Consider the following 16,694-nt stretch of genomic DNA (forward strand, 5'->3'; position numbering starts at 1 on the left):
GAATTAATTGGCTTTAACAAACATGTTCACATGTTAATGTCACTTCCCTTGACAGTGGAAAATGCATGTTCTGAAGCCTTTTTTTGTTGCATTCCAAATATTTTCTATTGCTTATAGTTTGTAAATAACTTTCAGGCTGAGTTTCACACTAAGGACTCCCTCTTTACATTTATTCTATTTCCACAAAGTTTAAACAGTAAAAATTGGCAATTTAATAAATTTATATGCCGCCCAATCCCGTAGGACTCTGGGCGGCTTACAGAAACAAAAATAAAAGTAAAAGTTAAAATAAAGAAGAGATACAATTTTAAAAAAACACACCAAACATTCCGTTTAAGTGGGGCTGGACCTTGATCAACAGCTCCAGGCCTGCCGGAACAGCCAAGTTTTCGTGGCTTTTCGGAAGGCCGAGAGAGTGGGAAGAGTCCGGATCTCTACGGGTAGATCGTTCCACAGGGCCAGAGCAGTTACAGAGAAGGCTCTCCCCCGGGGGGCCACCAGCCGGTATTGTCCGGTCGACGGCACCCGGAGAAGGCCCAACCTGTGAGATCTTATTGGTCTTTGGGAGGTATGTGGCAGGAGGCAGTCTCTCAGATATCCAGGTCCTAAGCCATGTAGGGCTTTAAAAGTAATGACTAGCACCTTGAAGCGCGTTCGGAGACGCACCCAAGAGAATAAAGGAAATGCCTGTAAACAATCATACTATTCTCTGTGCTTGATAAATCAGCAGGAATTTAAGTACCGTAATCATTGATGGCCATAACCTTTTTAGCATATCCAGTAAAATGCATTCTATCTTTTAATTTTATTTATCATGTTGATCAAGTAGAAAGAAATCTTAAGCATATACATAATTTTGAAATATTACAGTAGTCTACCTTCTGAAGTAACGTTTTAAAATCGCTTCTTGATATTTGAATCACACATATACATAAATATTATTCTAGAAGGAATGACTTTTCTAAAAATCTATATTTGAGATAAAATATATGGTTTAGGGGAAAAAGATTCAACTATTTGGCATATATTCAGTCTTTTTCTAAAAGTTTAATTGAAGGGAATTTCCTGCCAGAATTATTTTTTTTAAAAAGGGAGAAAAAGAAAATGCAGAAAAAGATAGCTAGATCCCATAGAATTTAAAGACTTTTATTTACCACTAAGAATGTACAGTAAACAATTCATGAAGAATGTGACATAAGTTGGCTTACTTTAAAATAGTATACTTTCCCTGTCCATTCTCATTCCTTTGAAGCTGGATATTTCTGAAGAAAAAACAAGAGAGACAATTTAGTTTAATACAGCTTATTCCATCCTTCTAGTTTGTTATGTATCTGGCCAAATCACCTTATTAATTTGTTCTAACTATCCTGATTTCATTGTTCCTATTCTAGCCAAGGGACAAAAAGTTAAGTCCCCTCAACTGCTTGAGGTTCCACACACAGACATGAAATTATAGCACACAAAGCCCATCCCGAACTCATTTACAAATAGGACTGTGTTTAGATTCACCTTCAAAAGCCAAAGTACTGCATGGTTGGCAATACAATGGATAGCCTTTAAGGTATTAGAATACTTTAAAACAATATTTTTAAACACTGGGCTTTGTAGCTGCCATGAAGTTTAGGAAACACCAAGCCACCACCGCAGTGTTTGGTTTAAGGTATTTCCAACATGTATTACATTTGCACTTAATACACTTTGAATCTTATTTTGCTCTTTGAATCTGGATTATTCCACAGCTGCAATTTAAAACAGCACTGCACTTCAAAATCCCTTTCATTGTTCTCATTTAACTGAAGGGAAAACAGTTGTTCTGAATGAGCTGCAGGGCTCTTGTAGTTATAAGATGAAGGGTTCTTGCTAGAAGCATGGCTACTTCTCCTTCCATTGCACACTAATCCCTCTACTGGTTTGTAATTTCCTTGGCTTCCAATCAGTAGTGGGATTCAATTTTTTTTACTACCAGTTCTGTTGGCAGGGCTTAGTGGGCATAGCAGGGGAAGGATACTATAAAATTTCAATTTCCACCCCACTCCAGGGGGAGATCACTGCAAAATCCCCATTTCCTCCTGATCAGCTGGGATTTGGGAGGTAGAGTATAGATGGGAGCAGGGCCAGCCAGAGGTGGTATTTACTGGTTCTCCGAACTACTCAAAATTTCCACTATTGGTTCTCCAGAACTGGGCAGAACCTGCTGAATATCACCTCTGTTTCCAACCTCTCAATAAATCTAAGGGAAGACACCAAGAAGGGCCTTTCTTCTTCCTAGATGAGGAAGCAGAGACAGTCATAGAGTTAAAAGTTGAAAATATCACCAACAGAAATTAGAAACAAAATAAAAAATATGAGACTAGTGGAGGAAAATAAACACCTTTTGTATAGGAGATGAAGCCATCTGATAAATTGGAAGAAAGAGTTTGACGTGTTCATTTAAAAAGCCTTGAACTGCTTTTCAAGACAACATGGGACTAACTGTAATTATTGGCATTGTAGAGGTTTAGAACAACATGCCAACAAAATATTTACAATTTGCCTCATTTTTCTGAGTTCTCAAATGTAAATATCTAAGTATGGTCCAAAAGGCTGAACAGCAGATTGCAACAATTGCCTTAAGGCTTTTGGACTACTGCAAAAAAAAAAAAAAGTATTATTTTCTAATCCCATTGTGATCCTCTCCTCTCCTCAGTTGTGGAACCCGAATGTGAAAAAAGCTCAGCTACAACATATTACTGGTACAGAGAAGCACTCAATATTTCTAATTCTATATCTGAGAGTGGAGGTCTGAATTGGAAAATGACCATCTGTTTGTTGGCTGCATGGGTTATGGTGTGCCTGGCAATGATTAAAGGCATCCAATCTTCAGGCAAAGTGAGTATTGCCACCTACGTTCTTATTCACCACACCCTTTTGCCTATTTTGCCAAAGTTTGCTGGAAGACATGACTCACTGTGTTCTTGTGTATGTTTCTTTATGCTTTCAAGTCGAAAAATGTTGGTATAATAATTTTTAAATTATAGTCTGCTAAAAACAAAAACCATCTTTGAATAAAAGAAAGGATTATTGTGGCATGAGAACCTTGATCTGTTTTCATTTGCTATGAATAATACTTATAATTACATCTCAGCACTTAATTAAAAAAGAAAAGAAAACCCAACGGAGTGGGATTACTAGCTCTATTTTTGAGCTTTATTAATTTGATTTGGAGAATCAGAGAAATAGGGGAACAGTCAGTTCAAGTATCAAACATTTGTGATATAATCATATGGAAGACTCCAACAGCAAGAAAAAGATCACTCAAACAGATGTGCAATCTTTTAAGGAGATTGTGAGTGCTGAGACAGAGCTGAACAGTTCTGCATCACTGAAAGAAGATTGGAGCTGATGTAAAACGAGACCACCGAGCAGTTTTGCCTCAGAATAGGAGCCCCAGCTAGTACAGAAGATAACATGGCTTTATTTGAAGAAGATAGAGTGGAAAAGAGCTAAATAGGATTATTAAAATTGTTCACCTAATTAACCATGTTGGGGAAGCAAATAATCAAGATGATGGTACCGTCAAGTTGGTGTTGACTCCTAGTCATCATATAGACCTTCTCCTGGATGAACATTGCAGTAGCACATCCAGAAAATATAATTGGTTGACTTCAGAGTTTTACCCGATTTTATGCAGCCAAAATTTATGAATAATTAAGCTAAAACTGATATATGTCATTTGAAGATAAGTTTCATACTAAGTGATCCTCCTGACACTAAGTGCTTAATCACTCTTGCATCCCTCTTTGTAAACCTCTCAGATCCATTAAGTGTCTACTTTTGGCCTATAATGCTAGACTAGACCAGCTTCTAATCCAGCAGGGCTCTATTCTTTTCTTTTGAGTCATTCACGACTGATTTGGCCATTCAATAATATGTTTAAAATTCATATTACATATTTTTTATTTCTACTGCAGTGAGGAAGAAAATATTATTTGTAGTATATGGAGGTAGTGAATTAAACCTTTTATTTGACATCCTTTCGACTGCAAAAACATTTTCATATATATATTTCATATCTTATTTTTCTGCAATTATATGCATATGGGAATCCTTATGAATGTCTTTCCAGTGGGCAAAAAAACTTGATTGTAGTGAAATGTGGTCTGGCAATACCACTTACTAAGAAAGTTATATTTTAGATCAGAGGTGGGAAACTATTGCTCTTTTATGGCCTATGGATTTCAACTCCCAGAATTCCCGAGCCAGCATGGCTGACTCAGGAATTCTGGGAGTTGAAGTCCACAAGTTATAGTTCCCCACCTCTACTTTGTTTCAAAGGTGGGTTGTCATTCAATGCAATCACTCCTAAATAGCTTATTCATAATGGCTTTCACTTATTTTTTTTCCTCAGCTATAACAGTAGTAGCTGTCAAAAAACTTTGGCTGACATCAAAAACTTAAATGGATTTGTATTTGAAGTGGTCAGATTGTACACTAGACTGAGAGGTTAAGAAAACATTTCAAAAAAAGGCAATGGCCAACCACCTCCATATTATTCCATGAAAATTAGATGGATGTGGTCATAAAATCACCAAGAAGTGAGCTTTAGCTTTTATATTAATAATTTATTATCCACTGTTAAGGGCATAGTTGCTGTTCTCAGACCTATGTTTAAAAATTCATAGAATATTTCCCTGAAACATAATAACTTGGCCATCAAATTAAAACTATATTGTTCATCACTTGAAATGGAGTGGTACCATTAAAATCATAACGGTTGTTAAACCAGAAAAAGGGAGGGGGGAGAGAGGGAAGAAAAGAAAGATTGAGAGGGAGGGGGAAGGGAGGGAGGGAGAGAGAGATGGTTTTCTTGGAAGAAAATGGTTTTAATTACCTTTAAAGATAAAAATAAAATCAAAAATAATTTTGGCTTACCTTTGCAGTCTCTGTCATTGAGCAAGATAATAGTTCATATTAGCCCATGTTGGCACTGATTCAGTAGAGAGATGGGCAAGGAACATACTCCTGATAACAATTTGCTATTTTTGTTTAAATAAAATTTTTATTTTCAGACAAAAAACAAACACATAACACATATAACATAAAAGCCTCTTCAATTACACACAGTGTGTTGATTGGTTACAAAGTCTTTCTGTGTCCTTCCCGTGGTCCTCACTTGAATTTTATCAAAATTCACATATTGACAATCAAGATATCTTTGTATATACATTGCTATTATGCTTCATCCTATTCTAAATCATTCAATCATTTTAGCATTGATAACATTCTCTAATAGTTTCCAATTCCATGTTTTTTCTCCATTATTAGTATCATCAATCTAATATATATGTATACAAATTGTTATTAAACATCTATTAAGCCAATCTATTATTACATCCTTTCAACATAAGGCATATTAAATTTGAAGTAAATTTATATTATAACATTTTATTTCATTATCCTGTAATCATCCAATGATATTACATGTTTCTAATATATTCTATATAGAATTGTTTATCTTTTATAAAAAGGCTTTTCAACATCATCTATATCCTCACTTACAGTATTGTATAAGATTTCATATGATCAATCTAGTATATATAAATGCTTTGTTATCATTATTAATCGTTTATTTGACTATAGCAGTTATTACGTTGTACATACACTCAAAGTTTAACTATATTTAACTAAATTTATTGTGACATCATTCTATTATTTTAACATTGATAACATTGTCTAATAATTTTCAATTCCATGTTTTCCCCATTATTAGTATCATCAATCTAATATACTTATATACAAATTGATATAATTATTAAACATCCATTAAGCCTAGCTATTATTACATCCTTTCAACTTAAAGCATATTAAATTTAATGTAAATTTATATTATGACATTTTGTTACATCACCCCTGAGATCATCCAATGATATTACATCTTTATATTCTATTCTATATAAAATTGTTTAACTTTTATAAACAGGCTTTTCAACATCATCTCCATATCCTCACTTATAGTATTGTACAAAATGTAATATTATCAATCCAGTATATATAAATGCTTTGTTATCTTATTAATCATTTATTTAACTATAGCTATTATTACGTTGTACATACCACTCAAAATTAACTACATTTAACTAAAATTTATTGTGACATTTCATTTCATCATCCTGTATCTTTCCATAGATAGTGTAGTCCAATATCTCATGCCATTTGCAAAGTCTGTATTCCAATTATGGTTTACAGGTACACTGATGTCCTAAATGAATGTGGAATGGGGGACCTTTCTTTCTTTTTTTGCTCAGTGAGTCAGGGGAGCAAGAAGGCTTGGGCTTCAGAAAGTACCAAACATAACAATGAATCCTGATATATCCACTAGTCTTCTCTATAGAGCAGGGGTATCAAACTCACATCATCACGGCTGTGTCATATGACATATCAGAACTCCCCCCCCTTCGCTAAACTGGGCGTGGGCATGGCCAGTGTGTGACACATCTGACCTGCGGGCTGGGAGTTTGACAACTCTGCTTAAGAGACATGATCAGATCATTATGGTCTCTCTTGGTGATGATGCATGTTTCTCTGCTCTGTTCTCATTTATTTTGCAATAAAATAATTTCTGATTTCAATGATACATGTATTTCAGTAAAGGAGCCATAACCTTTATTACAGACTACTTAAGCAGGCCTTTTCCAACCTGGTGCCTTCTAATAGAGTTTGACTTTTACTGCCCGCTATCCCCCATAAAGGCTCTAACTGGTTGGTGACTAGGGCAGTTGAAGTCCAACACATTTGGAGTGTGCCTGTTTGGAGAATTCATTATCTTAAGACAACACAGAATTGACTGTTGAGAAGGTGCACTAAAAACCTACATTTCTGACTAGTCCCACTGCTATTGTCAGACAGGGCAGGATGATTGAGAAATTTTTAAAAAAATGATTTGCTTTTAATATCTTTCAGGTAATGTACTTTAGCTCTCTTTTCCCTTATGTCGTACTTCTGTGCTTTCTAATCAGAGGGCTGCTTTTAAATGGTTCACTGGATGGGATTCGTCATATGTTTACTCCAAAGGTAATGCTTGATCACTTCTGATCCCACTTACTATTTGCCTTTCAATAGATTCAATAAACACCAAATCAGTTAGAAGTCTACTGATTTGAGATCCAGATAGTTTTAGCTCAAATATATAAGGTCATTATTCTTGTATTTTTAAACTATACCATCACTCTCAGAGGATTAGGAATTTTCATCTAATTGGTATTGTCCTTGATTCTTGATTCATACTCACTTTCAGTGGTTTGAGTTTACAGCAGTAAGAAAGAGATCCAACACATTGTATTGGTGTGGCTTGATGAAAGAAAAGAAGATAACTTAGTCTGCAACAGTAGGATAACAAATTTATGTTACTCTTATAATTGTAAGTTTTAAAATTAGATAAAGGAATCCTTGACATACTTGGACCCTCCTCTGATTCCCTTTTCAGTTGTGTTCTAATGTATGGATTGATCCAAATGTGGGGAAGGGGATAGTCCTCACCAGTATGCCTCTGGTCTCCTTCATAGGATTAAGGAGGGAAAACTTAAAAAGAAATATTTAATAAAGCTATGAGGAGTGGCTCAACTCCATGTTGGGGAATTGCTTCAAGGCTACAGAAATCTGATGCAAAGTGATGCCTCAACTTGAACAATTAACTAGCTCTGCCCAAACCAGGAATGATCTTTTATTGTAAAGCTCCAAACAGCATAACCACAATAACCCAACATTTAAAATAAAATGCTTTTTTCATTCTGTTGTGCCACTTCAAATGGGCACTTCAATCAAAGTTTGATCAAAGCAAAATGCCCCTTTGAAGACCTTCACAGCTGCAGCTATTATGTAATCTAAATTATCTTAGTGCACAGTTGAAAAGTGATTAACATGTTGCAAAGTATACATCAGATTTGTACAAGGCAATTCCAAATCTATCTTGAACATTAACACGTATCAGAATCCTGGAAGCATTATTCAAAATTTAATGATGATAAACCAGAAAATGATGCAAAGCTTTAGGAAAAGTCACCTAGGAAGTCTGAAACAGCAGTTGGAAAGAACTAAGATTTATGTAATCCCTTTATATGTGACCCTGATTTATTGTACACCCTCTGCACTGGAAATTAATTCTACATGCTGTCCATTTTAGATGAGCAACTTGTTTGGATGTGTAATAATCCTCAGCTACAAGGGATATTTGTCAGATACAAATATCCCTTGTATTAAATATTTTTGCAACAATCTTCTTCATCTTCTGCCACCAACAGTTATTTACTCCCCTCCTTTAATGCCCAGCATTTCACCTTAACTCTGTGCCAGATACACAGAGAGGTAGGAATTGAGTATCTCCTCAAACTTGGAAGATCTGGACCTCTGGCTGCATTTTTCTCAACTGCCTATTATTTTAAAAGCGGGTTTTTTGCACTGCAGAACACCATTTGTCTAGGGAGATTCTCAGTCATTCAGGTCATGGTTGTCCTAAAGGTGCTTTTTCAAGAGGCAACTGGACTTTCTGCTTTTTCTTTGAAAATGTTTCGCTTCTCATCCAAGAAGCTTCTTCAGCTCTGAAGAAGCTTCTTGGACAAGAAGTGATACGTCTTCAAAAGAAAAACCAGAAAGTCCAGTTGCCTCTTGAAAAACACTTTTAGGACAGAACACAATTCGTTTAACTAAATCAGAGGTGTACAATAAAGCCATCACTGCTCGTTTTCTGGAGTGCTGGAATAGGTGACATTTGTAATATAGGAGGGGCCAGTTTGACAATATTTTGTTTGAATTACAATAAATTGAATATTTTGAATCATTATGGCTATCTCCATGTATTTATAAGTTCAGCTTAAATCAGATGCTTCATTTAACAGAGCTGTATCAAGTTTAAGAAAACTGTTCTGTTACAAACTTGCAATTCATTGTCATGTCTGATAATTTATAATGGTTGCAATGAACTGAGCCACCATCCCAGTATTTTCAGTTTATAAAATGCTTCTATAAAAGTAAATTCTGAGCCATTCTTAGCTCAATATTATCTATATTGACAAGCAGCCAGTCCCTTGGATTTCAGGTCTTTGCCAATTCTACCTACTCGAGTTAAATCAAATCTTTATTCTGGTCAAAGACCAGCATAATTCTATCTACAATTCTGTGGCAAAATTAATGCTTTTTCACTGATGCACCTGTTAATCCTTCATCCTATTAGAAGTAATTATCATAGTTTGCAATGTTTTTAACTTCTAAGGAAGTGAACATATAGTTGCATCCTTAAGTCCATAAATTCATTTTTCATCAAATAATGAGTAGATGGAGCACTATTTGAACCATAAAATCTCAGAGAAATGTGATTAGGGGGAAACTTTCCTAGAGTAAGATTACATGATTGAAAACAGCATCAAAAAAAATTGGAAAGTGAGAATAAAAATTGTGTGTATAGTGCCATCTAGTGATCCAACTATGGTATGTCAATTTGGGAAGATTCGTTCATATGTAATAATCTCAATAGAAGTATTTATGTAGATAGAAAGCATTTCCTATTATCGAAATGTACATTTTTTAGAAAACAATCACTCTATCATCTTGGAAAAATATTTGGATTTGCTTTCATTATAAGAGTGCATTATGTTCAAAAATAATATTGAAATAACGGGCTACTTTAAAATTTCTGTTTGCTAGATAATACTGCTGACATTTGGCATACCGGTACATCAAATTCCATAAACTGTGATCTTAGATCTGCTTTCAGTGGAATAAATACCATTGAACTAACAACATCTTCATCGGATTAGACAGGCACAGATGTGAGGCCATAAGTCTTACTTTAGCTTTAGCTAATGAGTTGTTCTGTTTTCACAAAGTAAAATTTCCATTTCCATTCAAGGTCTTTTCAAGCTCTGTACTTTTTGTAATTGATATAAAAGTGAAAAATAATTTTTTAAAAATGTCCAAATCTTGGTTTTTCAATAAAGGTTATACATATTATTGAATAAATCTTTCAAATATTAAAAGCACATTTTTCTTAAAATCCTGAAAAAGATTTTCTTCTTTATATAGGAATAATAATTGTACTGTGCTTTTGATTTGGAGATTAAGCAGCAATTAATAATATAGAATTAAAATCAGTCTTATCCATTTAGTTCTGCTGGATGGTTGTTCTTTGTTATTTCTGACATGCCAATTTTTTTTCTGGGCAAATTCCAGTTATCCTTAAGAACCATATTGACAGTATTCTTGGAATTTTTATGTATGTAAATGGAAAACATTAGCCAAAATTTTAATGTTAATTTTATGTAATGTTTGGAATATGTTTTAGCTATTTTTCAAGACAAATAGAGGACAGAATATACTCTTGATTATTTAGTGCAGTGTTTATTTGTCAAACTTAGCAACTTTAAGATGTGTGGACTTCAACTCCCAGAATACCCCTTGCTGGCTGAGGAATTCTGGGAGGTGAAGTTCACTTTTCTCAAAACTGCTGAGATTGACAAATACTGATCTAGTGACCATTATCAAATTGGGCTGAGCTGTGTGTTACCCATGGAAAGTGATATTTAGAATGTTTCCTGATTATTTGTTGCCTCTCTGCTTAATAGAAATGCTGCATTTTGTAGTTGACTTATATTGTATCTGATTTCAAACAGCTTGAAATAATGCTGGAGCCTAAGGTGTGGAGAGAAGCTGCTACTCAGGTGTTCTTTGCCTTAGGACTTGGATTTGGTGGAGTCATTGCCTTTTCAAGCTACAACAAGAGAGACAACAACTGCCATTTCGATGCTGTTCTGGTGTCCTTCATCAATTTTTTCACTTCTGTGCTGGCAACTTTAGTGGTGTTTGCTGTTCTGGGCTTCAAAGCAAACATCATAAATGAGAAATGCATTGTCCAGTATGAATATTTATTTATTATTTTTTATAGAATAATTCACTTGGGAATTTCCATCCTTATTCTTTTGGGTGATTGTATGCCTTTGCATTTTTGTGTTTGTTTTGTAGAAATTCTCAACAAATTATCAGCCTTCTGAATAGTGGAAATCTCAGCAAGGCTATCATACCTCATCATATTAATTTATCAAGTATTACAGCAGAGGATTATAATCTGGTTTATGATATCATTCAAAAAGTTAAAGAAGAAGAATTTCCTCTGGGTTTGAAACCATGTCAAATTGAAGATGAACTTAATAAGGTTAGAGTGATCATTCAGTTCATGATACAAAGTTTACAAATGACCAGTTGTTTTAATAAACCTCTAGCCCTTTGAGAATAGCTTTGCTTTTCACTTCCAAGGAATGTACTAAATCAAAACTTTGCCTCAAGTTTCCTTGTCTATGTTTTATCCATTCCCATCCCTATCTGTTTCATAATTGGAACAGTTTACTGCTGATCAGAGCTGGGATTCACTTACCTTCCCTGCCGGTTTGCAGTGCTCGCGCATTATGCAGGAGCAGGTGGGCAGAGCCTCCTGCAGCCGGTTCCACCACAAAACCGCGGAGGACAAAATCGCGCTCGACAAAAGCGCGCATTTGACGTCATCACAGCGTGACGAAAACATCGCACTGTGATCGAAAAATGTAAAAATAAAGCGAAAACCTTACCCTAACCCCCCCAAACCTAACCCTTAACCTAACCTTAAATCTAACCCTAAACGTAACCCTTAACCTAACGCTAAACCTAACGCTAACCCTTAACCTAACGCTAAACGTAACCCTAACGTTCTAAACCTAACCCTAACCCTTAACCTAACCCTAACCCTTAACCTAACCCTAACCCTAACCCTAAACCTAACCCTTACCTTTATGTGAATCGGCTTGCTTTAATTTTAATTTTATTTCAATTTTTAATTTTTTTCGTCGCGCTGTGATGACGTCAAATGCGCGCTTTCGTCGAGTGCGATTTTGTCCTCCGCGGTTTTGACGGGTCACGCCTGCAGCCGCCGCTATCGATTCGTCCGAACTGGAGAAAACAAGTTGAATACCATCTCTATGTGAAGGAATGCCCAAGATCTACATTAATTTTGCAATGCAGAAGGCCACTAGTGGCTTATGTTTGTTTGTTTGTTACTAAAATTTATTGGCACACATCTTACCATAGGGCAGGGCTGTCAAACTCCTGGCCAGCAGGCTGGATGCGTCATGTGCTAGACACGCCTGGTTTAGCAAAGGAGGGAAAAGTCCCAATACGACACATGATGCCACCTGGATGACGTGAGTTTGATACCCCTGTCATAGGGTAATTCTGGGCAGCTTACAGTCATAAATATATATCTATACATATACATCAAAAAATAAATAGAATCAAACATTAAACTCTAATGAATGTGCGGAGGGTGGGGGTGGAGTGGGTGGGGTGGGATCTGTGGTTACTCGATCAACCACCTCCACTGTGCTGCTTCCCATTGGAGCTCCAAGCCAATTGGCAGAGTCACGTCTTTAGGTCCTTATGACAGGAGAGTTGGGATCACATTGGTTCCAGAAGGCAAGTGCAACAGCAGGGAAGGCCGTCCTCCCGGACCCTGCCAGCCAGAATAATAGGGTCGACAGGACCCACAGCATGCTCCCTCTGCCGGTGCGAGTGGGACAAACTGTTATATCAGCCTTATGGCAATAATGAACAAAGAAAACTCTTGGAATAAAACAACGATCAGACAATCATCTGACTCAGCTCTGATAACTGCTCTAAGCAGTAGCATCCATCCCTGGTTCTCTTCACTCACTGTGTTTCAGTGTCTCTACTTTCTTTTCAAACTTCCTCTTAAACCAATTTTAATCACTGAGATTTCTCCTCGACAGGCTGTTCAGGGAACTGGTTTAGCGTTCATTGCCTTCACGGAAGCCATGACTCACTTCCCTGCTTCTCCTTTCTGGTCAGTGATGTTTTTCCTGATGCTGGTAAATCTAGGGCTTGGCAGCATGTTCGGAACAATTGAAGGGATCACTACACCTATAGTTGATACCTTCAAAGTGAGAAAGGAAATTCTGACTGGTGAGTTGGCATACATTTCTTCCTTGATATTTGATGTTATCTACAAGAAAATGGCCTCTACAAAGTAGCCTCCTAACCTAATGAAATGGTTTTTACCAGTAGGAAAAAAAGGTGCGTTTATTCTTCTTCGATACCCCCCCTATCATGGGATGTTCAGAGCAGATTAGGAGCCTGTGCCAGTTACTGCAGGGCAGAGATAGAATTGCCTCCCTTTGATTCTAGACGTGATTCTGTCAATAGAAGACCACATGGATTTTATTAGAGGTGTGCAAAGCATTTCAAGTTCAACATTTTCAATAGGCTGTTCTGGTTTCAAAGGAAGTGCTCGCACACTTTTCTGACCTTACTAGCAAGGTCAGGACCGTAACAGAACACTTCCTATGAGGATGGAATAGTCCACCTCAAATATGGAACAGCTGTTTGGAGACAAAAGGGGAATTTTAGAGAGCCAAATTATTCAAATGGGAATTATTTAACATACTTTTTAGGTTCTATTCATCCTTGTTCTAAATATTTAGACCTACTTGATTGTTACCAGGGCTGGCTATGGAATTAGTGCAAAGAATCAATGTTTCTTTGTGTGTGCATATAAGCACACCTTTGAGTAAGGGAACTTTTAAAGTGTCACAGTCCCTTTTTAGGATAAAGAAGTTTCCTACAGGATAACATGAACCCAATTTTTGAAGATAACTTGTCACACGATCCTATGATCTTTCTTTTAAAACAGAATTTTGTCTTTTTTTTTACTTTACACATCTTATGCAAATTTCTTTTTTTTCTAACATTAGTAGTCTTTCGTTGAAATTTTAAACGTTAGAACCAGTTTTTCCAAGTATTTAGGACAAATGTAGGTATTCATTTGTGATGTTGAGTGCTTGTTATAAATGCTCTTTAAAAATTGGTGCTATGGGAAATTTCTTAATTAAAATATAACTGTCATCACAGGTAGCAAAAGGAAAAAAAATCCTCTTTTTTTCTCAGCAAGTAAACATAGCTCCTATGATGACTGATAGTTATATATTCTAAGAATACATATGGAGGTCATAAGTATTACTTTCAATGAAGATAATTCTAGATACTATCCGATTAGACTGAAGGTGTTTTTAGGCATAATAGTGTCTAAATTATATTACTGTTGTTTTATTGGTTTCTTCTCTGTGTTTCCACTGAGACAAACACTGATAACAAAGTTTTAAAATAAATACAGGTAATCCTCGACTTATGATCACAATTGAATCCAAGATTTCTGCTGCTAAAAGAGACAGTTATTGATTTTTGTCCTATTTATCACCTTTCTTGCCACAGTTGTTAAATGAATCATTGCAGTTGTTAAGCTCTAACACGATTGTTAAATGCATCTAGCATCTCCATTGGTTTTGCTTGTCAGGTCATCATTTACATGACCCTGGGACAGTGCAACCATCATAAATATGAGTCAGTTGCTAAGTGTCTGAATTTTGATGACCTGAACATGGTGATTCTTGCAAGAGTTGTGTGGGACAAATGGTCATAAATAATTTCTTTCAGTGCCGTTGTAGGTGGTAGGTGTAAAATGGTTGACTACCCCTGGATTAACCAATTAACAAGAAAATGATTCCAAAAATCACTTGATAGTTAAAATCTGGAAAAAGAGCTGCATCTTTAAGTAAAGGTAAAGGTTCCCCACACAGATATGTGCTAGTCATTCCCAACTCTAGGGGGTGGTGCTCTATCTCAGTTTCTAAGCTGAAGACATCTCCATGGTCATGTGGCCGGCATGACTAAACCCCGAAGGCGCATGGAATGCTGTTACCTTCCCACCAAAGATGGTTCCTATTTTTCTACTTGCATTTTTTATGTGTTTCAGAACTGCTAGGTTAGCAGAAGCTGGGATAAGTAACCGGAATTCACTCCGTTACATGATGCTAGGGATTTGAACCACTGAACTGCTGACCTTTCTGATCAACAAGCTCAGCATCCTAGCCAATGAGCCACTGCGTCCCCCACCTGCATCTTTACAGACTTTCTAAATATCAGGGTGGAGGCCAATCACAATTCCTAATGGGTTATTTTGCATAGCTGGGGAACGTTTGCAAAAGACCCTCTCCTGAATGTTGGAAAATTGTAGGGCTTTTTGAATTGGAATGGAACAAAAGTGTAAACTAGGGTCAGGAAAGATATCATAAAGAGACACAGTCTTATCTGTGCCATTCAGCTTCTCGTGTTTGCCAGATTTAATTTTTTCATCTTTCTGTATCCCTTTGCATATTTATTTTATATTCAGATTAAAATTGTTTCATATTTGGTGTATACTTCTGTAAATTATTGGGAGGTCTTTTTGCCAATACATGTTCTACGACAAGCTGCTTCCCTAACACAATACAGTAATGAAAACAATTGCTACTAATGTAGGCATTGGAGAATTACATCACAGCATTTGGAGAAATATGATTAAGTCTATTGATTCATATTTCATTTTAAACTAATACAATTATATTGGTTGAAATTTGGTTTAAACAAAACGTATTTATCTTCGTTCCAATATATCATATTCACAGGAATGTAAGAAACTATCCAGGGACGTGCAGTCACTAGAGGCAGGGGAGGTGTGACCTCAGCAGTCATGAGAAAAAGAAAAGAATTTTAAATAATTTTTAAAAAATAATTAAAGCCAAAGTCGTTGCTGCCAGATTCCAAGTCACAATGACTTGGAGTCTGCTTAGTGTTAACTATAGGAGGAGGCGAGAGAACTAGGGGTCTCCTGTGCATAAGGTATTTTTCACCTTTTAAGAGTTAAGCAAGGGTTAAAAAGCGAAAAATTTTGTATGCAAAGAAGGCACATGATTCTCCCGCCTCCTGATCTGGGAGCAGCGAATCATGCCTTGCACTTGAGTGACTGCGCAATCTAGCAGCAGGAGCCTTGCTTGTAAAACGCGCCTGTGTGAGCAAGTTCAACTCTCCACTTTGCATCGCGGGAGCCGCCAAGAGCAGAACCATCAGAAGACTTAGAGGTCTCTTATTTCCCCATTAACCTGCAATATCTTTAACTAGCTAACATTTAATATACATTTAAATTTGTACTGAAATATTTGTTTTACCAGTTTTTTTATATATCAATATCTATTTTACTTTAAATTAATATTTGCAGAGAATGATTTTCAAAGTATTCATACAGCTATGGCTATGGAAAATGATAAGATGTTAGAATATATTCCAATAATTGTCCAGCGGAGCACTTTGCATCGCGGGAGCCGCCAAGCGCCCGGGTCTGCAGCAAAGGCGCTTGGCGGCTTCCGTGATGCAAAGTGCCCCGCTGGGCACTTTGCATCGTGGGAGCCTCCAAGCACCTTTGCTGCAGACCCGGGTGCTTGGCGGCTCCTGCGATGCAAAGTGCCCGGTGGGGCACTTTGCATCATGGGAACTTTATCGGCCACCACTGCTGCTTCCTCCGCTGCCGCCGCTTTCCCCTCTGCCCTGGCCCCGGCTTATGCCGCGTTCGGAGTGCTGCCCTTTCGGAAAGCCCCACCGAAGCCCCAGCACTGTGTCTGCCATAGAGCGGGATGCATCCTGCCTGTATGGCGGACACAGCGATGGGGCTTCAGTGGGGCTTTTGGAAAGCCACGCCAGGGCTTTGGCGGGGCTTTCCGAAAGCCCCGCTGAAGACCCGGTGCTGGCAGACATAGGGCGGTAGACATATGGTGGCTTTTGCCCGCTTGTCTCACCAGCCATAAAGCTCAGCG

At 37.0% G+C, this 16,694-nt stretch overlaps 1 protein-coding gene across 1 annotated transcript in view; it reads left to right on the forward strand.

Moving 5' to 3' along the window:
- Positions 1–16,694, forward strand: part of SLC6A15 (solute carrier family 6 member 15) — a 43,080-nt gene that overhangs the window by 21,065 nt on the left and 5,321 nt on the right. Inside the window, exons 5-9 of the mRNA XM_014074399.2 lie at positions 2,687–2,868; positions 6,940–7,050; positions 10,641–10,882; positions 10,990–11,179; positions 12,783–12,975. Coding sequence (XP_013929874.2) covers positions 2,687–2,868; positions 6,940–7,050; positions 10,641–10,882; positions 10,990–11,179; positions 12,783–12,975 — 918 coding nt within the window. The remainder of the gene's footprint in view (positions 1–2,686; positions 2,869–6,939; positions 7,051–10,640; positions 10,883–10,989; positions 11,180–12,782; positions 12,976–16,694) is intronic.

Source organism: Thamnophis sirtalis, unplaced genomic scaffold, assembly GCF_051295495.1.
Source record: "Thamnophis sirtalis isolate CommonGarterSnake01/CBP01778 unplaced genomic scaffold, rThaSir2_p1.2 scaffold_9, whole genome shotgun sequence".
NCBI classification, from domain to species: domain Eukaryota; kingdom Metazoa; phylum Chordata; class Lepidosauria; order Squamata; family Natricidae; genus Thamnophis; species Thamnophis sirtalis.